This window comes from Emydura macquarii, unplaced genomic scaffold, assembly GCF_026122565.2.
Source record: "Emydura macquarii macquarii isolate MOO-44397 ecotype Brisbane River unplaced genomic scaffold, CSIRO-AGI_Emac_v2 contig_3390, whole genome shotgun sequence".
In the NCBI taxonomy this organism is placed as follows: Eukaryota; Metazoa; Chordata; order Testudines; family Chelidae; genus Emydura; species Emydura macquarii.
The window spans coordinates 3,123,564-3,145,533 of NW_027133527.1; the positions used below are offsets into that span (position 1 = coordinate 3,123,564).

The 21,970-nt window shown below is 46.5% G+C and overlaps 1 protein-coding gene across 1 annotated transcript in view; it reads right to left on the bottom strand.

Moving 5' to 3' along the window:
- CACNA1H (calcium voltage-gated channel subunit alpha1 H) overlaps positions 1-21,970 on the bottom strand; it is a 429,314-nt gene that overhangs the window by 31,233 nt on the left and 376,111 nt on the right. Inside the window, exons 22-28 of the mRNA XM_067534310.1 lie at positions 19,871-19,997; positions 19,438-19,563; positions 17,873-17,962; positions 16,370-16,562; positions 4,270-4,421; positions 1,502-1,611; positions 191-324 (exon numbers count right to left, since the gene is read on the bottom strand). Of these exons, the coding sequence (XP_067390411.1) occupies positions 191-324; positions 1,502-1,611; positions 4,270-4,421; positions 16,370-16,562; positions 17,873-17,962; positions 19,438-19,563; positions 19,871-19,997 (932 nt within the window). The remainder of the gene's footprint in view (positions 1-190; positions 325-1,501; positions 1,612-4,269; positions 4,422-16,369; positions 16,563-17,872; positions 17,963-19,437; positions 19,564-19,870; positions 19,998-21,970) is intronic.

Consider the following 21,970-nt stretch of genomic DNA (forward strand, 5'->3'; position numbering starts at 1 on the left):
GTTTTGGATCAAAACTCTGCAGCCGGGATCCCTCCCTAGGTCTGAATCAAACTCATACGACCTTAAAAAAAAAAAAATCAAATAATGGGCCAAATTCATCCCTGATGCAACCCCACTGGCTTCTATGGAATTACACCGGGGATGGGGCGTTGCCACTGCAGAGGCTCAAGACTGTAAAGGCAATGCGTACCTCTTGCTATTCGCAGCACCCGCATGATGCGTATGATGGTGGGATTGATCGGGAGCGCGGCATTCATTTCGATTTCCTCCAGCGTGATCCCCATGATGGAGAGGAGAACTATGGCAAGGTCCAGCTGGTTCCACCTTGCAGGATACGGGCGGGAAAGACAAAAAACGCACTTCAAAGGACTGTCCTGGATAGAGTTGTCTGGAAGACGCCCAGTAGCACTGGCATTGTATTCTCCTTTAGTAAGGCCCACGGGCCAGGCCGACACCCCATCCCATCTCAGATCCAGGACTGACAGTACCTTAGCTAGTGTTAATCGGCAAAGCATCATCTATTTCAACTGATTTACGCCAGCACAGGATTTGGCCCAAAGTTTAGAGAGGAAAGTTTGAACCATGATATGCTGCATTGTTCCTGATATCCGTCCCCTCCGTGGAAGGCCTCTTTTGAACCATCCCACGCTACACTGTTCCTGCCAACCCTACCTTCCCCGGAACTATAACAATGTGCAACTTGAAAACTCAGATTTGTTTCGGCTAAAAGAGATCAAGCTACTTTCCTAAGGAGTTTTCCTGAGAAGTAGGATTGCTCATGGCAGCCTAGAACCATGTATCAGCAGTCTGGATAAATCAGGGACACAAGCTGTTCCCAGGACTAAATGGAACCGCGTCCGACCTATCTGTGTTAAGTGGAGCGTGAAATAAGGCTCTTTGACATATCTTGCTCTGCAGCAGGACTTCAAATTACGGCCCCCTGTCACATACGTTTGTATCTGGCCGAGTGAGCAGCAAAATGTGAAGTTCTGCTTCTGTGTAGCCGCAGTCAGAGAACAACAGTGGTGAGGGCGACTGTCTTTGCCCATTGCTGGTGGGCTTACTTAGCTAGCACCCTGCAGGCAGCGTACGGACTAGTCTAGATGGGAAAGGACATCAGTTCTGCAGGAAATGGTGCCATTAGGTTATTAAGAATAGTCTTTTCCAGGCGTGTATTAAGGGTAGTGGCTTGACGATAATCTCCAGACCAAGCATAACTAAGCAATGATAAAGTCTTGGTGGAGTCAGTGAAAGGGGCTAAGGACACACTTAAGCCCTTGTGTATTAATTGCCTTTTCCCTTTACAAAGCACGACCAGCAGCGTCAATCATAATTTTTTGTTAACTCCTTGACTGGTGCCAGACACCCCAAGTAGCTGTAAGCTAGTCAGCAGGGACTGTCTCGCATCAGCAGCTGATGCTATTTTTACAACAATGCCACAATGGCCCGGCTTCGGGTCTAGACGCTGGGCCAGACACAAAGGAGTTGAAAATAATCTCACCTGTCTTTAAAGAATCTTCGAAAACCAAATGCCACCAACTTCAGAACAGCTTCAAACACAAAAACTATGGTGAACAGATAGTTGCAGTACTTCAGGGCTTCATCCAGGGACTGAAAGGAAAGGCAGCTGTTAGTTCTATACAGGCAGCTTTATCTTAGGGCTAGTCTACACTAGAAGTGCTACAGCAGCGCAGTGGCATCGGTGTAACTGTGTTGTTGCTATAGTGCATTTGGTGAAGACACTCTCTGCCGATGGGAAAGAACTCTCCTGTCGGCATGATAAAACCATCTCCATGAGAGACAGTAGCTATGTCAGTGGGAGAAAATCTCCTGCCGGCATAGTGCTGTCCACACCGGTGTTTGGGTCGGCGTAATTTACGTTGCTCAGGGGGTGGCTTATTCACACTGCTGAGCAACATAAAATTATGCCGACATAGGGGTTGTCTACACGACAGATTAAGTCCCACCACAAAGCAGTTGGCAGGTAGGAGGATGATAGAGGTAGAGACAAAAGAAAGGGCAAAGCACAGTGGAGGAATAAAGCAGCTGATGACTGGAAACTTAGAACCAGTTGCTCTGCATGTGAATGCGTGGAACTTAAAGGCCTGATTTGTAACTCACATTAGTTTAACTCCAATAACTTCGGAAGAGTTACTCCTGATTTGCACCAGCAGGAGAGCAGAATTAGGCCCTAAAAGTATCACTCTGACATGGAAATTGGGAAGACAGGTTTCTGTGTTGCTTAAAACTAGTTTTAACTAGAGATGGACCCCGACCAAAACCATGCATCCAGACTCCCCAGTCTTTGGGAGTTTTCGAGATCCAGATCTGAATTGTATGGGTTGATCCCACATCTGTTTTTAATCCAGAGTAGAATGAGCCTGTGGAATCGTTGCTATGAAATATTATTGCATCAAACAGCGTAGTAAAACTTGAAAAAGAACTAGACATTGATATGAATAAGAACATCATCAGCTAGACCAAAAGTTACAGTTGCTATCCATCAGCTCAGACTTCAGGGCATAAACTGCTGAACACATGGGAACATGAGGAAATTCAACCAATTTTGCTATGAGGTGTATTGAATGTCTTACACCTTCTTCTGATCCATCTAGAGTTGGCCAGGATAGGAGACAGAATACTGGACTAGACGGATCATGGCTTTGTTCCATTGTGGCAATTCCTAGGAATACAGCTTAGTTTAAATCATTCAGAAAAATAAATAATATTGGAGACCAATGAAATCTTGCCTTCTCGAAATGTGATATATCTCCAGTGATGGGCAAAGTATCTCCATATTTGGTGGATTGTTTGCTCACTCTATAAAGCCGCTCTCAGGAGTCAGGGATCCAGGGTGTTTATACTCTAAGATGATGACTGTTTATAATGGATTTCATTGGAGTTGGAGGCCAACAATAGCAAAAAACCCACACTGCTCAAATCTTAAAATAGAGTGCCCCGGAGTAAAGGAGCTTTTTTCTGAAGGGGGTTGTTCTCTGGTCAGACGTAGCCATAAGTTTTTTACAAATCAGAAAGACGAACAACAAAAACAGACACAATGGGAAACAAAAGGTAACAGAAATATTAGATAAAAGAAAAGCTCATTTGTTTTGGTGACAGGGGAGCACAAGAACATCAGAAAATTATGATAATTATTGTTTTCCTTAAATCCCAAGCTCCCGGAGTCAAGTGGATGGGTGATGATTTCAGCCTTCATTCTTAAAGGAAAAGTAAGTGTCTAACCCTCATGGTTGTGGAGAAAGCTTCAAAATGTGACCCCAGGCCACCCTAAAGTTTCAAAAAGCAAAAGGCAAATAACCCGCACCCACCAGTTCTATTTTTTACATAATCGAATGATTTTAAAACCAATCTCACGATTTTTGAACATGTGGGGTTGGCAATTGTGAGTGTGGGGGTTTCTTTTGTTTTGCTTAAGAGAACTTCTTGAGCCTACCCTGAGACCCAGCAGGTGAAAAATGGAAAATAATACCCTAGTGAAGAGAAAAACCTTCCGGAGTGAGATTGGTTTACTCCAGGCCTCCTAATACCCAAGGGAGAAATGCTAGCAAAGGAGGTGCCCTGACACATAGGCCAAAGGGTTCGTTAAGAGAAAGGGATTTTATGGTATATGAGAAAACAGCAGCACTACATGTAAACAGAGCTGATTTACTCCAAATTCAGTGAGAAAAGAAGGCTTAGTAGTTCCATATTGACATCAGTGAATGGAATATTCTAAAAGATTGGCATATTTTACTCTACCTGGGTAATGAAAAAAACTACATGGCAGGTGTCACAGGACACTGCTAAAATCAGGAGACAGTTGTTTGGGCTCTTTTTCTTTCATTGCTCTCTAGGCAGAAGTCCATTTACTACTCTGTGGGCCTGATTCTCATCTCACACTGCTCTTACGTAAAGTGCAACTCCACTGGCTTCAAAGGAATTTACTCCTGGTTTACACGAGAGGGGAATCAAGCCTTTTGCTTCAAGAGGTGACTCTTTCCTGGCAGTATGGTACAGCTGGCCCTAATAAAAGGTGGAAACGGGACGACAGCTGATGAATGCATTGTACTAAATACACATAGCCTGACATCCTCAGAAGCATCTCAGATACCTGGGAATACTCCCATGTCAGATTTTGCTTAGGGCCATATTCAGATACCATTGACATTAACGGTCATACTCCCATGATATTCAGTGAACAGGATATGGTCCTTATTGCTCTGACACCCTGTCCGACTGTGTTTCATTTCAGATGCGCGTGTCTCTTACCTTGTGCTGGTTATAGTGCTCCATTGACATAGTGATAACATTGACCCCAATGATGAAAGTAATGAACAGGTCCAGATAGTGGCTGGTACAGAGGGTGTGGATGTATCTCCGCGCTGGGGAATAGTCAGCATAGTAGGGTCTGCGTTGGGCTTCTGCAGAAAGAGACAAGCAAACGCAAGGCAATGACCATGTTTCCCTACCGGCAGGGTAAGGCACATTGGCAGGTATCACACAACAACGTTTCCTGACTCTTGTTTCTTATACACATTTGGGTGTAGGGTAGGCTCCCCCTAGGAACCGACTGGGATCAGAGGCTTCTGAGAGTTTTGAGCAGATGAAAAGCACCAAATCTCAGCCGAAATGAACAAATGCCTTCAAACTAGTGACAATGGCTCTTCAGAGACACTGTTCAGCTAAGCACCCAAAAGGATCAGGTATCTTATCAGAACAATCCAGACTTCTTGGGTCCACAGAACTGTCCTGGATAACGTGAAAGGCCAGGTTCTCTCTCTTGCAAGATTTCACTGTACTTACCACTTCTTGCCAAACCAAAGACCAGCCTCATCCCTCAAGTATCTCAAGCATTTCCCCCTCTGTCTAGCAGCAGGGAGTGTGAGAGGCAGGGTTGGAAAAAGAAATTGAGGAAGGAAAAGTCTTCACACCCACAACAGGTTCAATTCCAGGTTGGGGCAAAGGGCTGGGGCAGTTCTTGTTTCATTGGGACCAGGCTGTGCGTCTCTACTTCTAATTCAGCTAGAGTCAGACAACTTGCAGGTCAATGAGAATGAGAATGGCAACCTGGACTCATCTTCTACAAGAAAGGCGATTTACCAGATAGGCCTGGTCTATGTGGGAAATCACAGATGGATGAGGCAGCAGGGGCACACAAATTGGTGGATGGTTATTGGCGTATGGGACCAGGTTAAGGGTAACAATCTACAGTAGGGAGGATGGAATGTTCTGTACCTATCGTCCCTACAATAACTTTGTTGTATGTAACTCAATAACTGAAAATGACAAGTATTAAAGAGGCTGTTATTCAAAGATAGCGGCTTAGTACATCTAATAGTTCAGACTGCCGGCCCTGTAATGTTAGTTCCTTCTCTCTTTTGTATCTAGACAGGTGCTTAGAGGGGCCACATCTTCTGCTGTGTGCCTCCCGTTGGGTGAAATTCACCCTCTGCCGAAGGACACTCAAATCTCAGGGAGTGCCCGAGAGTGAAGGTCACCCAAAGAAAACGTGCTCTAAGTGGCATGTGGTTATAACATTAATTCTAATGATATGCAGCGCAAGGTTCCTTTGCAATTAAAGAACCAGGGCAGGGAAGTAACCAGGAGAATAGCTGGACTGAGGCCACGTGAATTTAATATCCATGCCTTCGGTCAAGATTTTTTTTTAAACTGAGAAACTTATGGCACATAACGCGCCTTAGCACAGCCATTTTAATTTAATGTCTGGACACAACCCAGAAATTGAACTCTATCTACTGTGTGTGTAATAGATTTTGACTGTGGTCTTTCTGATTGATTCTATTTTCATATTTAATAAGCTTAAAAATACAAATAACTAAATCAGGGCCAAATCTAGAGTTACAATAGATTTACAGATAGCAAAGACCTATTAAGTCATATCCAAGCCAAAGCAGGATTGTTTCTGACAAGTGTTTTTGCTAATCATAGAATTGTAGAAGATTAGGGTTGGAAGGGCCCTCAGGAGATCATCTAGTCCAACTCCCTGCTCAAAGCAGGACTAACTCCAACTTTGCCCAATCTAGTTTTAAATGTCTCAAGAGTTGGAAGCAGGAGAGAGTTTATTTTAGAAGGGAAATATGACACAACTACACTTAGCAAGGCTGGAGGATGGGGAGATGAGCTTCTAACATCTTCCAGTTGGAGTGGCACTTGTAATATTAGTTTTTAGTAATATAGATGATGCCAGATCAGAACACAAAAACTGAAATGAACTGGATCAAAGGAAACAGAATCCATTCATATATTTTAGCTACTATTTTTTCTTAATGGTTTAATGTGAAATGGGAACATTTTAAACATTTTTCTTTTGATCAAGGTCACTTAGACTTAATTCTTCTGCCTGCGGAGGCGGAAAAACAATACCAAAGCAAACAATTATTTTTGTGTGGTTTTTTTTGTTTTTGATTATGGGTATTAATCCTATAACTCCTTTTGGACTGAAGTGATGGTCTTTGCTGTGAACAGCTAAGTTTGGCTATTCCTATGGCATATCTAAAATAACTATTTGAAATTAAAAACATATTTATTTACGTTTGTGCATGGAAGCACATTGCACATTCAGGATTATTACATGTAGAAATTTGGAACTGCCTTCTAGGGGAATGTGCAAAATCAGCTTGCAGGAAGAGCTAAGATTTACCCAAATTGGTCAAACTTTATATTAAAGGTACATGTATTGATGGTTAATAAATGATTAATAGCTCTTATAAACATGTGACAGACATGAATTGTATGTGCTTAGATGGTTATAAATGGTGCCAGAAGGTTGACTATAACAATCTATAACAATTGATTAACAATTTATTAAAAGAGCTGATGATCATTTATCAACCCTAATGCACTCTTAGTATAAAGTGTGGGTCCAGATACTCTACTTTGAAATGGCTGGCGCACAGGAGGGCTTCTTGTCCAGCTATTGAAATAGACCTTTCCTTTGCGCTACAGGTATCGCATGCAGGATCGTCTCTATGATGTACAGCATGAAGATGCCATGTAGAGTATGTCTAATATATCTGATATACTCTGCAGATGTGTAGGGCTGTTTTGCGTTGTGGGAAGGTGACTTAAAGGATTAGCTGGTTGCTTAGAAGCCTGCAGATATTTAATATGAGCTGGACAGAGGGACAGATAAAGCTCTTGAAAACTCCTAATCAGCTGGAGCTCCCTAAGTTCTTTAAGTTGGTTAATGGATGGAAAAGAACTTTGAGACACATACAAAGACAATCCAAGGGTAAAGTTTGATGACATTTGGAAACATGTGCAGCAACATCATGCTCAGTGCAGCAACCCATGCAATGGCAATTTGAGGCGATGCTACTCATGCACGGCTAAATGTGGCATGCGGGGGTGGGCAGAAGGGACAACAGACCAGATTCTGCTCTCAGTTCTGCCGCTGTAAATCAGGAGTTACCCCACTGGAGTCAATGGGGTTGCACCGGTATGAAACCAGCAAGAGAGAAAGATCAGTCCCATGTCTTTTGTTGCATCTCTGTTTTTTTTTGGCCAACGATGAGGCTGGTATTTCAACGTCACAGTGCAGTAGTAATACAAAGAGTTTTTGAAACGTCACCAATCACATGGATTCAAAGCTGTGCCAAATCACAACGTACTCCAATTTCCTTTAGACATAGTATTTTTAAGTCATCTGCACCAAGAGTGACAGCTTGTCACTTGGTTTTGGTCCAATCAAAGACATGCATTTATGTGTATTACCAATATCCAATGAGAATATGCCGTCATTGTCTCCAGGTTTCTGTGCATTTCATCTGAAGGTTCGCTGCACACACTGTACAGGCTGCTAACGTTTGGAGACAGGGGAATCTACAGGAGAGCCTTGATGAGGAGAACACTGGATTGCAGTGGTGGGAAAATGTCAAGCACTTCATTAATTACACCACCAGGCAGAGTGCAAGCCTCGCTTGCTTTTTCCCATAGAAATTGTTTCTGTGATGATATTGCAGCCAGCTGACGCTGACCAAAATGTCAAAAGCAGTCTGTTACCGCTATCAATTATTGCTGAAAGTTTGACTTGGTGGAAACGCAGGAGGGAAGAGAGAGACCATCAAACGTATACAAGAAGGGAACCATTCTCATTTCTCTCCCCCAAATTCCTGATGTTGACCAATAATTGCATGATTTAGAATCTCACCTTCCCGGGGAATATTTAGACTGCTCTGCTTGAGATTTTGCTGATGTGAGCATTAATGAAGCACCATCTCCTATTTAAAAGGCATTCAGGTTGGCATTACAAGCACTAGCTAAAGCTGCTCCATTATTCTCCTCTGCATGGAACATTAGAAAGCCAAGTGGTTTTATGTGCATGCTTGCCTAGGCTGGGTTTATGCCTGTATTAAGAAAAGTGCCTGGAAAAATAAGCGAGATGGTTCTGATATTCCTAGGCAGACGTGAAACATACGGGTACACAGTGCACAAGTTTTAGTTATAGCGCAAATATTCTATAGACTATGGAGATCATACATCACATTGATTAGAAAGCATGGACATGATCCTGATCCTTGCTTAGCTTCCCTGACTCCTTCTGACCCTGCTGGAGAATTGCTTATGCTCAGTCTTATTAGGACACAGCGTTGGTGTCTGTTCAACAAACCAACCTCTTCCTTCTCTATGCCACATATGTCTAATTAGTCCATCCAGAAGCCCCAAGGGAAGAGACATCAACTAAAGGTCAGCTGTGATCATGCACTCAGCACAGAGAGCCAGGCTGTACATAGCGGCAGTTGGTCTTTCCATGTTCTCTGCTTGGTGCTGGGTGCAATCTTTCCCTGGTTCACCGAACTAGCCATAGTATTAAAAAAATCAAACTTCAACTTTTCATCATTAGACGGAGGGCCATCCCAGTGCTGCCGCCAACTGGTTTGGTTTTCAGTCTAGCTTGATCTCTCCTTTCAAAAGCCGATGTCTTAAGTTCTCATGTTTAGCCTCTGAACATCATTAGAGCACCATGCAGTTTTAACCGGGCATCAGATTGATTTCAACAGGCCAAATGCACTGGTGCTTCAAGTCCTCTGGCTTTTCAGTAGTTACAACAGGGTTGAATTGGCCCAGTGTCCTGAACACAGAAGAGATCAAACTGATCCATTTGTTTTTAATCAAAGCTTTTAATCTGGGGAGGACAGTTTCACATGATGCCTTCTGAAAGCCCCATGAAAAGGTTTAGGAGCTGCAGGATTATAAAATGATAGCACGTTTATTTATATAGAGGCTGTATCTGATGGAGGCAGTGATTGTGTCAGGAGAGATAGGTTAGTTTATCTTGAAGTTTTACCTTCACATTAACAATTACATTGTGGTACAACACAGTTCTGCTTTAAAAAAACAAAAAACCACCACAATTTATTTTTAAAGCCTATTTATTCCATCCGCTTCCCTCTTTTTCATTCCAGCGGAGTTAACTGGCAAATATACAGCATGACAATACTGAACATTTAAGCAGTGCTTTTAGTTGATAGATTTCGAAGTACTTTATAAAGGGTGATATCTTTACCCCACTGTCACAGGTGGAGAAACTGAGGCACAGAGAAGGAAGTGACTAGCCCAAGGTTACAAAGCAACAGTGGCAGAAGTACGGCTAGGATCCAGGTCTCCTGACTCCTGGCCCACTAGATACACCCGTATGCAAAGGCACCTGACAGCTCATTCACAATTATAATTAGTTCTACCACAGTGGCGTCCAGCAGCCCGAGACAGGATCAGGGCGATGTGGTGTTAGGCGCTGCACAAATGCACAGGAAGACACTAATGTGACACAAGCCACAACAAGGGCACAAATAACAAGGGGAGAGAGTAGGCAAGTTTGTGAGGTTTGGTAGACCAGCCGTAGGCAGGACTTGGCGGCCCTGAATTCTCAAACTCCTTCTCTCCTGCTTACAATGAATGCGTTAAATATCGATACCTGCCTGCCTGGCATTTTCCCAGTCAGTATCAGCCTCTCCCAGCTGCGTAAACCGTCTTCACTGGCCAGTCCCTACTGCAGCCTCACTCATTGGGAACGTTGCCTCCATAAGACCCACTAGCTTCATGGCCAAGTTACAAGATGCTTCTCGAATGACATTTATCACCTGAGGAAGAGGTTTGTTATGGTGCTGGGGCAAGGGGGAGGAATGGTGCTGCCCTCCCACCAGCCACCGGCTCCTCTTTCTTTCCCTCTTCCCCCTCTGGCATGGGGGGCTGGATAGGAAGCAGGGAAAGAGGCGATTTGGTGGTCTGGCCCTCCCACAATCCCTATAAGCTACCAGCTGCCCCAGCAACCCACTGCAGGTCCCCCTATCACCTTCCCACTCCCCCAGGCACTCTAAGTCTAGGAAGGGTGAGGGAAACTGCTGACTGGTGGGAGATGGATGTTAGGTGTGGAGTAGCTCGCAGGAGCTCAGGTCCCTGGCTCACCAGCTGCGGGGGAGGTATTATGGGACTGGCCATGGGGCCCTCACACCGTGACCTGCACCCACCCATTCCTGACTGGGATCCAGCTGGGCATGCAGCAAGAGGGGCGGTAGAGAGACTATCTGCAAAATCTCCCAGCCCAGCCCAGCGAGACCCCAGCCAGGCTGCATGCAATGAGGTGGCCAGAGGTAGGCAGTAAGGCGGGCGGCAGGTCATCACTGCCGACGTTCGACAAGGGCCAGGGAGGCTCTTAGTGCTGGGAGTTCATGGGCCAAGTGCCGGCTCCAAAAGGACTAGGGCAGGTGAAAAGAGAGCATCTTCTGCCCATATCCCCACGGGCTTGGGGTGAGGTCGGAGCAGCAACCGACCGCCGGCCCTTGGGCTCGCATGGCTCCATCGGGCGTACGGCAGGGTATTGCGAGGCGCTGCCGCAATGGTGCACGACCTCCAGAGAGGACTGCAACCCTTGGCAGACATCGCCCCAATACAGCCTGGGGAGCTAGTCAATTTCTATCGAACGTTCGTTCACAGGGCCAGCTCTGGGATTGTCTGTGCCGCAGGCAGGCTGCGAGGCAGCTGCCCCTCCCAGAGTGCTAACCATTTCCCAGACTTGTGTTTATACGGTGCACTTGTGTACACACACACATACACACACACACACGCGGCTTGCTCTACATCCATAGACAGACCGCTAGACACAGAGACAAGGCAGCAGCCACTCACAGATGGGAGTGAAGTCGACAGACAGGTGGCCTGATAGTATATTTGCCAGCTAGAGCTTCCTTTTGCTGCCCACAGGATGTTACATGTGTCACCCCTTGGAGGAGGAGACCTCTCAATGCTTCTCATCCTGTCCCTGCTTTTACGGCCACCGCAGCCCAGCTGCTGTGAATGGCTGAACCCTTCTGACTCGGTCTTGCTCTCCCTCGTCCACACCGCTGGTTTCACTGTATGTCTTCCTCCCGATGACAATCCCCCCCACCCATTTTCTCCCCCCTTCCAGGTACAAACAGCACTGTGCAGGCCAAGACGGTCACTGCGTCACCTCGCAGGCACAGGAAGTCACGTACGCGCACGCACACACAGAGAAAGTCACCAGGCAACCCCGCCACCAGCCACACATCTTTCTGAGTCTGCCGCGTTCTGAGCCAAACCCATCGTCTTCTAAGTTAACCGCACAAGCCAAAATCCCACCCACCCATTCCCCCCTTTTTTTTTTTTTTTTAAATCAGTGTTTAAATTTAAATCAGAATTTAAAAAGTAACCGTTGTTCGGTTTCACTTGGTTAAAAAATATTTCCAGAGCCAAAGCTCTCCATTCGGAACGTGGTCAGGGAGGAATCCGCAGCGCACGCACGCGAGAATGAGCTGATCTGAGGCCACCTCTTCTAGGCCCTGCATCTGATGAAACATTTAGGCTCACTCGTCTGCTACGCCTGACTTGACTCCCTTCCAGCCAGCTGTCCTCACTGCATGCTCCTGGCAAAACGTCACACTCCACGCCTGTGCAACGTCTGGATCCCCAGTCTAGAAGAACCTCCGCCTTCCTGGCCTTCCCAGGCTCCCATGTGAGTTAAGATGAGCTGTGGAGTTCTCTGGGAAAGCAACCCAACAGTGCCCTTCACTTCGACAGGGATTGGCTCTGCTCAGCCTCTTTGAGCAGTGAGCCAGGGAAAAGCCTCTTATGAATCTAACCCGCCCCCCCAGCCACAGCAACCACCTATGGTGAGGATAGTTCTCATTAGCCTGTGATGTAGACCATTTTCTCTAGAGGCCGCAGGTGAGCTCTGCTCTTTGCTTACAAGTTCTACTTCTTACGGTTTGGAGGCCTCTTCTGGCCCAACTGTGAGAGCTGCCAAATGCCTCCTGGGAAGTGCCGTGCAACCCAAACGCCCACTGGGAGTTGAGGGTGCTGCAGGACATTGCAGGATCTCCGTTCCCCAGCGTAGGAATAAAGGAATTGCTGTTTTGAAGCAGGAGATGTGGAGAAAGTGACTAGGGAAGTTTTACCCTTTCACGTAACACAAGAACCAGGGGTCACCCAATGAAATTAATAGACAGCAGGTTTACAACAAACAAAGGGAAGTACTTCTTCAACCTGTGGAACTCATCGACAGGGGATGTTGTGAAGGCCAAAAGTATAACTGGGTTCAAAAGGGAATTAGATAAGTTCATGGACGATAGGTTCATCAATGGCTATTAGCCAAGATGGCTAAGCCTCTGATTTCCAGAAACTGGGACTGGATGACAGGAAGGATCACTTGATAATTGCCCTGTTCTGTTCATTCCCCATGAAGCATCTAGCATTGGCCTCTATCGGAAGACAGGATATTGGGCTAGATGAACCATTGGTCTGACCCACTATGGCTGTTCTTACAGTTTTATGTTCCTTATGAGTATCAATGGAGGGAACCTCAACTGAACTTTGGTGAATAATGGGCACTGCCTGGTCCAGGTGATTTGGCTTTGATTTTTAGGGGGTTTGTATCAAATCCAGCCTTGGTCAATACTGACCAGAAGTTGCTGAGATCAGATGATTGTGTAGCAGGCCCTGTGAAATGAGTTTGGTGGGTCTCAGGCCAGTTCCTAATGAAGAAGTGTCCACCTCACAAAAACTAGCCCCGTCGTGGCATCTCAGCCGAGAGCTGAATGGCTGGAACGGGCCACGGAGGCTAAACTTCTCTCTTACCCCCAGATGGGCTATGTCTAGGTCAGGGTCGATGCATACAGGTGGGAAGGGTAGGTGAAGCTTGTTCTGCTACTGTCCTGTACTCCTGCTGCAAGGTTCAGTCCAGCCAGGAGGCCCCAGGGATTTGAATCCAAAACCTTTCACCATACAATACAGTTTTGCAGATATTCAACAGGGAAACTCGAAGTTCTTAATAATCCTTCAGCTGCTTTTGGGAAAGGGCCGAGTTGTCTCTGCATCTGGAGTGACAGAGGCATCCCGCTGCACGAATTGATTATGGACTCTGTGGTTTCACAAACTGTCTCCCATTCCACAGCCACATTTGTTTGAAAGCTCACGTCAGCATGTATGAGAGACGGCCCGGCAGGAGGTAAGCTATGTGTGAGAACAGCAACACTACTAGAGAGGAAAATACTTTTTGGAAGGCTGACTAACTTAAAAAATTGGTGAATTGTCTGTCCTCCTCACGAGTGCAGGGCTGGCAGGAATAGAAGCTAAGAGCCCCAAACCCAGAGGCCAGATAGGGGTGATCAGACCCCAAATTGCGTTGCCAGTATATCAACAATGACTTAGCACAACCACCCCCTCCGGAGCAGGGATGTGGTTCAACTTTCAAGATTCATGGAGTCTAAGGTCAGAAGGGACCCTGTGATCAAGTATGCCCTCCTGTATAGCACAGGCCACAGAACTTCTCCAAAATAATTCCCAGCGCACAGGAAGCTCTCTGTTATCCATCGTGCCATAGGAGTTTCATGACATGACTCTTCTCCAATGGGAACAGGGCTGAGACCAAACTCATTACACATCCGATCTGAATCTCAGAGCACAAAGGTGGGTGACATTATCTCCAGAGTCTCTGCCTGCTAAAGATAATTATACCTTCTCTAGAAGGAAAGGTTAACAAAGCGAATATCACCTTCTTCCTCACTTCATCTTCCGTTAGCTGAAATTTATCTTCCTGAGCATTATACAGGGAGGTATATTTGATTATTTATGGATTTCTTTGGGAAACAGCTGGCTGCATTTGCACATGGACTGGCAGTTCTACTGGGTGGGTTCTTGGATGCCAAGATCTCTTGCAGTACACTGAGTGGTGCTGATTTCATTGGGTGGTGACTTTCTGGGAGAGGAGTGGCAGGTGACTTCAGTGGGAGTTGTACGTGTTCATTAGCTCTCAGGATCTGGCACCACAGTGTGACGAGCAAACCTCTAAAGCTCGAGTGTGGTGGCCCGATCTGAAAGGCCATTGAAGCTAGTGGAAAGTCTCCCAGGACCTCAGTGGGCTTTGGATCAGGCCTTAGTGCTCAGTTGAGTCATTTGAACCTCCTGGGTTGGAAATCTCCTGCAAGTTAGAGGTCTCCCGACACTTCTATCACCCACGGCTCCTGTTGCGCTACAAATACTGCCAGAACAGCCTCCTGGGATCCCCGGGTTTCCACTTCTAACCCCAGCTTGAACCCGGATGCTCAGATGCATGAACAAGAATGGTAAAGAAAAGAGGGATTGCAGCTGAACTTTTTCAGGTCTCAGAAGAGGTTCAGTTGGCATTTAGGGCAGGAAGGTTTGAGCTGGGCTGGGTTTTATTTTAGCCAAGCCACTTGACCCACGACTAGCTACAGATCCAAGGTACGCAGCCCTGGCTTGGGTTTCAGGTCAATCTGCCATTGATTAAGGCCCAGCATGAGTTCACTGTGCAATGATCTCGCGCTCCTGAGACAAAGTAACACAGAGGCAATGGGGAAAGTGGAGATTTTTGTCGCAGAGGTAGTCTGACCACCTTCTGGCTCAAGTGCGGATCAGATTCAGGGCTGGAAGGAGGAAAATAGTTGGGACTGAGATTTCAGTTAGCACAGCCCCCTGCTTGCCATGTCATTACTGCAGAGACATCACTTTTTATTGAACAGCAGCTCTTGCTGCTGAAAACGGATGTCTGTGGCTTTATGTCTTAGGAAGCTCCTAGCAGTTTGGCGTGAAGAGGCCATCACAAGAGGTTACATGAGGCAGTATAATGACAAGGGAACAAGCTATGTGACAAAGTGCCAGCGTGCCTAGTGCAGCTGAAAGCACCATGCATCTTACATCTGTCTGGGCTCAACTAGGAAATGCGGCGTGTTGCAGATCCCTTCACTCAGGTATGAACAATTCCCACCAGCTTGAAACCCGTTTTCTCGAGTCTGCAAAACGTGGCTGGGAAGTGTGTGCAACAGGTGCTTGGGGATGTTTCTAGTGCTTCCTGCATCCAGCTGGGAATACCACCTACAACTCCCTTTTCTCCCTGCTATTTTGGCATTTCTAGTCCCACCTCCCAGCTGGAACCTGGCAGGGACAGTGAAAATGAAAAATTACAAGAGGAAAAGTGAGCGAAGACATTTGGGGACTTTCAGTTGTAGAAATGGGTAAAGACTCAGGCAGGTTCTGTTGTTCTCTGGTCTGGTTTGCCCAGCCCTAAAAGAAATCCACAGTCAGACTTTAGCCAAGCTACGTAGGCCCCTAATGGTTCTCCAGGTGGCCACGGTTTCCATCTACCATGTTTAGAAAGCCTGTCCAAGACCTACATCATGGCTCTGTTCTAAAGGTCTCCTGCAAGAGGTGGCTAGACAAGCATCTTGTCTAATGGACTCCCTTCAAGACGACTTGTCTCGACATCTCCATACCGGGGCTGCATTCCTTTCCCCAAGCCTGTTTTCTCATGCCCTCATGCAGCATGTGCGTGGCATGCAGGGCCATGCACCGAGATCCTAAAAAGCATCGCAACTATTTGGTCTAAGGAAAAAAAAAAAAATCAAACCACCACCATCGTAATTTAAAAATGCAGGCGACACTTTAAGCCCCAGGGCACTGGGATGCCCTTGTGAGTTGCCTTCGCGCACATGGGAAACATTGCTCGCGTTTACTCAGTTAATCCCTCACTCACCCAATGGCCTTCTTCGTGCTGCCGGAAGATAATGTGAGAATCGTATCTTGAGGGGCTCACTAGTAATTGAGAGAGGGCTCTGCTTTCAAGGCTTGCTGGGTCTTTACTCTACCTACCGTCTAAGTCAATGGGCAACACTCATCAAGCTCATAGAGGACACTTCCAGGGAATTTGTAGCCCTGAGACTTAAGGAGTCGCCAAAATAGTAAATAAACAAAGCCGCCTTTTTAGTCCCATGTCAACAAAACCAAAGGAAAATGAAAGTCTTGCTTTGGAAGCAGGCAGGGCTCAGAAAGATTTTGGTTTGTAACGCAGTCTACCGACCAGACATGTATATCTCCTTACTCCTGCGCTTTTTCTCCAGGCGCCTCAGTCGCTTCTCCTCCCGCCGACGGGCCTCTTCTGCCTCCTGGTGCTGCCGGCACTTGTGGAAGTTCTCCACCACCACCCCCACGAACATGTTGAGCACGAAAAAGCTGACGATGAGCAGGAAGGAGATGAAGTAGAGGAGCATCCATGGGTTGTGGTTCTGGACGGGCTGAGAGATGGGAGGCAGGAGAGGGGAAGAGAGAAGAGGAGAGAAGCAGCAGCATGGGAAAAGTGTGGGTCATTGTAAAGCAGAGATATAAAGTGTCCAGTAGCAGTGGGAAGTCTGTGATGGATCCCCATGGGTAGGAGAATAGGGCTGTGAGAAACCGTGGGATGTCTCCCAGCAAGTTTTCATTTCACCCATTTCCTTACCTGCTGAAATGTTATAATCTTTTGTGCAAACCATAATTTGGCTGGAGGAAAAAAAAATCCCTGGCAAGATCACAATTTTGGGCATGGAAATAGTTTTAATTGAAAATAGGTTCAAATTTATTATTTGCCCCCGGGGGGGGGGAGGGGGCATTAATGCTTAATTGATGTTGCCAATTGTTCTGAGGTTCTTGGATGCTAAGTACAAAGGGTTACTGCAGTTATGACATGGTATATTTTGTTAAGCCTCATTAAGCCTCCCAACACCCACATTTGAACATCCCCAGTTTTTTTCTATTTCATGCAAATGAATGAATGTGAAGGCATTCCTTAAAGGAACAGTGGGATAGTACATGTTTTCAGGGCCACCTGGGTGCTGGCGTTCTGGTCCCAAGCTATCTGTCCTTGAGGCATGAAGGGGTTAAAAGCAAGATGTTTTGTAGCTTTCACTGCACGGTGTTTTCTTCAGTTATGCCAAGAGAGGAAGGGGGATAACTCAGAGCTGCCTGTGGGCAGCGGCTAGCTGGGCCACTGCAAACATTTCGCAGTACAAGCAAGATTCTGATCAGTCCCTGTATAGGTGCACAGAGAGCATCTTTCTCCATCTCACTGTAGAGGGGCTGCCCAGAGTCCCACTGGAGGATGTAGACCCTGCTCTCTCTTAGCGACTCCAGGGACACTCAGGACCTGAAAGAGGGCGGGGAAGGTTGCAGTGAAGGTGGGGCCGTGTCCAGGCATAGAGCAGGGAGAATGCTGTAGCTTTTTCAAGGGAGGGCTAGCTGCCGTGCTGGGGAGGTTGGGACCCCGAGGAGGAAATCCGGCTGAGATTCCCAGAATTCCTTCTGAGAATGTCTGCTGAACTGGGGCTCTGTTACACCCATCACACGCAGACGGCATCAAAGGCCCAACGGAGCCCAGATTCAAGTGCCCGTCAGCGCTCAGCTGTGGTTCTCAGGCCGTTCAGGTTCATGCTGCTGCTTTGGAACCCCCTACTGGAATGGCAGAGGCAGGGCTACGCGGTTCCATTAACAGCTGTGATCCGTGCATGGCGGTCCAGACCAGGAACAACTAAATTTCACTGTAAAACTTTTTGAGGTCTTTCGTTTCTACCTGCTGGTCAATGCCCACAGCATCCAGGCCATTATACATGATGTTCACCCAGCCGTCTTTGGAGGAGAGGACAAACAATGACATCAGAGCCTGCAAGTAAAAGAAATAATATAAAGATCAGTCTTGCTGCTATTCACCTCCTCTTGGTCTTTTTAAGGGAGGAAGGAATATGGTGGACTCATTTGCTCTTTGAGCTTCTCAGAGTAGGAGTGGAAAGGTAGGGCTGTAAAGATGAAAGAGAAATGGCAGAAATCAATCAATCAGGTCAGTTTCCTTTCCCTTCCGTACATTGGGGAGAAAAGCCATCAACGTTTGCAGACAACATCAGTGGGGGAACACAATGAATTTCAGGCCTGTGAGAGGCATAACAAAGCAAGAAGAGTCAAACGGCCTGCCCAAACAATTCATAACACAACAGAGAGAATTTTTTTAAATGGAATTTACTGTGGTTGTAACCACGTGAGCTGTTGATTTGTTTTTTGCATTTCAGTGAGCTTGGCCAACGGAAGCTGACTGGTTAGCTTCATGTTTAGTTTCACTCCGATTCACTGATGTGCTTATAACAATAGGCAGGTTCTTCTCAGCTACGCTGCAGCATCACCAGCACCAAGTGTACGAAGATGGGGAAGGGTCACTTTTTCAAGTTTTTCTTTGCAAACCCAAAGATTAGAAACTTACTATTTAAAAAAATGAAAGCTGAGATTCTCACACAATTAATTGACTCCAGGTGCTGGGGCTTTAAAGAAAAAATAGGACCATAAGACTGGAAGGGACCTCCTGGGTCTCTGCGTACAGTCCCCTGCTATTACAGACCACCTCATAACATAATCCCGTTCAGAATTTTGTCGAGTACCATTTTGAAACGAGCTAGGTTGTTTGCCACCACTATTCCCATTGGAAGGCTGTTCCAGAATGAGACCTGTGATAAAATCGCAAGAGCTGGCAGTGCTCCATCAGTGAAAATGTGAGGCCATGCTATTGATTGCGACAACCATCAGCATTGCTCAGAGCATGTGACAGCCATCATCTTAGTCAACGTAGGGAGGATTGAACCAAGGACCTCCAGAGCGAAAAAGCATCTACTGTTGTAGCGAGAGCCAAAGAGCCAGGCTCTACCCATGGGAGTGCAACAGCCTCACATCCTCTGTGGATCAGGTCCCCAGGGGGCTACATCACACGGATTGATAGGGGGGGTTACACGTATTTTTGCACTGAAACACATAAAACCTGATTCAATTATTATTATTCTTTTTAAAATCAAGGTACTATTTCACATTAGTGACCAGACTGCAATACCCTAATTCATGCTGATCAGCATCTTACACCAGGAGTGGTGACCTGAAGAAAATCAGCCTACCCGGGCAGTCCGGCACTCCTCAGTGTGAGTAATGGGACCAGACTCTCAGCTCCTGGGTTCTGTTAAACCTTTTCAATACACGAAGGCTAAGCTGGGGACCTGCAGATGAGTTGGCTGGAAGATCAATGTTGGAAGGGGACAGGGGACGCCTTCGGAACAGCCTGTCAGACAACGACACAGAAACCTCTCGGAAAAAGCAATACTTTACCTGCCCTAAATTGTCAAAGTTGTACTTCTGCCGGACCCATCGGTAGCGTGCGCTGGTGCAGTCGGATTTCGTGGAGATGTTTTTGGTGTCTGGTCCTTCGCAGTAGTAGAACTTGCCCTTAAACAGCTGAAATTGAAGGAGGGGAGGAGGGGGGGAAAGAAAGAAAGAAAGATCTTGGGAAGCCTGGCACGTCGTCTGTTCCAACGACAGATCATTGTTTACCTTGGTTGGTATTTTTTCCCTTGTCACATGAGCTGAGATACCCCTCTGCAGGCACAAAGCCTGATGCCCTTGAGTTAGGTTAAGAGGATTTCGGGGCCCTGGAGGGATCAGACAGCAGAGGAAAGCCGATGCTGAATGACCTCTTTGGCTTGTTGGCGGGCGGAGAAGGGACTTTCTGAACGTGTGCTTGGTGGCGGGGGGAGAGTCTTACCTGCACCCCTAAGATCCCGAAGATAATGAAGAAAGCACAGCAGATAAGCACAATATTTCCAATAGGCCTCAGGGATGATATCAAGGTCTCCACCACCAGTTTTAGACCTGGGGCTCTACTGATGACTCTGGGGAAAAAACAGAAGAACCAAGGTTGGCACTCTTATCATAGAGCCGTACGGTTAGAAGGGACCGCAAGGGTCATCTAGGCGAACCCCCGTTTATCCCATTCTCTATTCCTCCTCTTCCTTGTGGGCAGTCAAGCTAATGCAACCCTTCCCTATCCCCCCAACACTACTGGTATTGTACTCTATCAGATAGTTTGCCCCTGTGTTATGCTATGCTATCCTTTAGCTACTTTCATCTAATGATTTCAGAGTGCTGTACAGGCATTAATTAGTTAAGCTGCACAACACCCCAGCGAAAGAGGTAAGTGTTCATGGACCCGCCCTTCTCTCAGGGCTAGTATTTGCGGTTCTTTGAAGACTCAGGCAGATGTCACTGCATCAGATGCATTTGGCTCACATTTTGAAAGTTATCTTTGCTCTCTAGAGAGCTAGAAACATAGAGTCTGGGTTCATTTACACGAAAGCTACCTCCCACCATTGTGGTACTGTAAAAAGGGGCCTTAAAATGAGTGCAAGTGTAATTCAAGGGGCCTTAGTGCATGTGAGAATCAGGCTCTTATTTCTAAACAACTTAGATATTGGAACACAGCTGTGCAGCAATTAAAAAAAAATAAAATAAAGAGGCTGTATAAAAACATTACGCCTGGTGCCCTGGGTATACAGTCAGTTGTGTGCTCCAATTTACCCTCTCATAACAGACAGAGAGGGGGTGAAATGGACATTTAAAGCTGAAAAGGAAATACTTAGTTTATGCAATGCATGATTAAACCTGTGGAACTCATTGCCACAAGATTTCATTGAGTTCAAATGTGCAGCAGGGTTTTCGGAGACGATTCGCCATTTATATAGGCAACGAGAACATTTAGTTACATTAGATAGGATAAAAATGCATAAGGGATATAAACCTTCATGCTGCAGGGCATAAGCCAGTCGCTAACGGATGAAGGCTAGGAAGGAATATCTCCTATGGGCAGGTTATTCCACGATTGTCCATGAAAGGGTATTTCTTCTGAAATACTGTCCATTGTCAGAGACCAGACACTGAAGCACTGCTCTGCTCTGGAACGGCAGACTTGTGCAGTGGCCTCGTATCAGGCCTCAACTTTGCCTCCAAATGCCAAGGATGTAAAAATCTTTCTAGCAGTGGATGGACAGCAACTCACAGCACTGCTGGAAAGCAAGTCTCAGCCGCCATATTACAGACGGAGAAACTCCAGCCCAGTGTAATTAAGCGAGGCCACCGAGAGAGCCCGTTTGCGCTGGACCTTGGAAGGCAGAGGCCGGTTTCGGGCCCTGCAGCGGTGGCGCCCAGGTTTGGGCTCAGACCTTGAGAACAGCCCACGCTTGTACTTTACTCGCACGTTCCATCTGGGGAAATGCTCAGGAAGGCTAATGAAGTAAGCGCTCAGCCCTGCAATGTGCGGAGCGCCCTGGCTCCAATCCAGCCGGGCACTTAAGAACATGTTCAATTTACTGTCAGTGGGACCACTTAAGTACTTAGTTAAGCCCAGGCTCAGCACCTTGGGGCTCAGCACCTTTTGCACAATTGAGCCACAAGACACCATTTATAAAGGGGCGGGGTGTTTTATCATGGAAGGGAGGTTGTTTCCTACCTAAAGAGTCCGGGAACTGACTCAGAGCTGAAAGGGATTTGTGGCCGACAACTCCATTAACAAAAGGGGTCACTCAATTAATGAGCAGCAGCAATTGCCTTCTATTTGCAGAGGGCCCAGCAGTGGGTCCAGAAGCAGGTTTAAGCAGCACAGAAAGCAGATGTTTTTCTTTTCCATGTAAGTGCCTAGAAAAAGGATCTCCTGTGCGGGTCTGAGACACGTGTTTGCGCCCAAACAGCACCCCAACCTGCAGGGAGTTTTTCTAGGAGGCTGGATTTTTCCACTGGAAATAGTCAAGGCTTTCTAAGGGGGTGTGCAGGAGAGTTTTGTTGGTAGCTTCGTTTTGCATGGCTAAGTTAA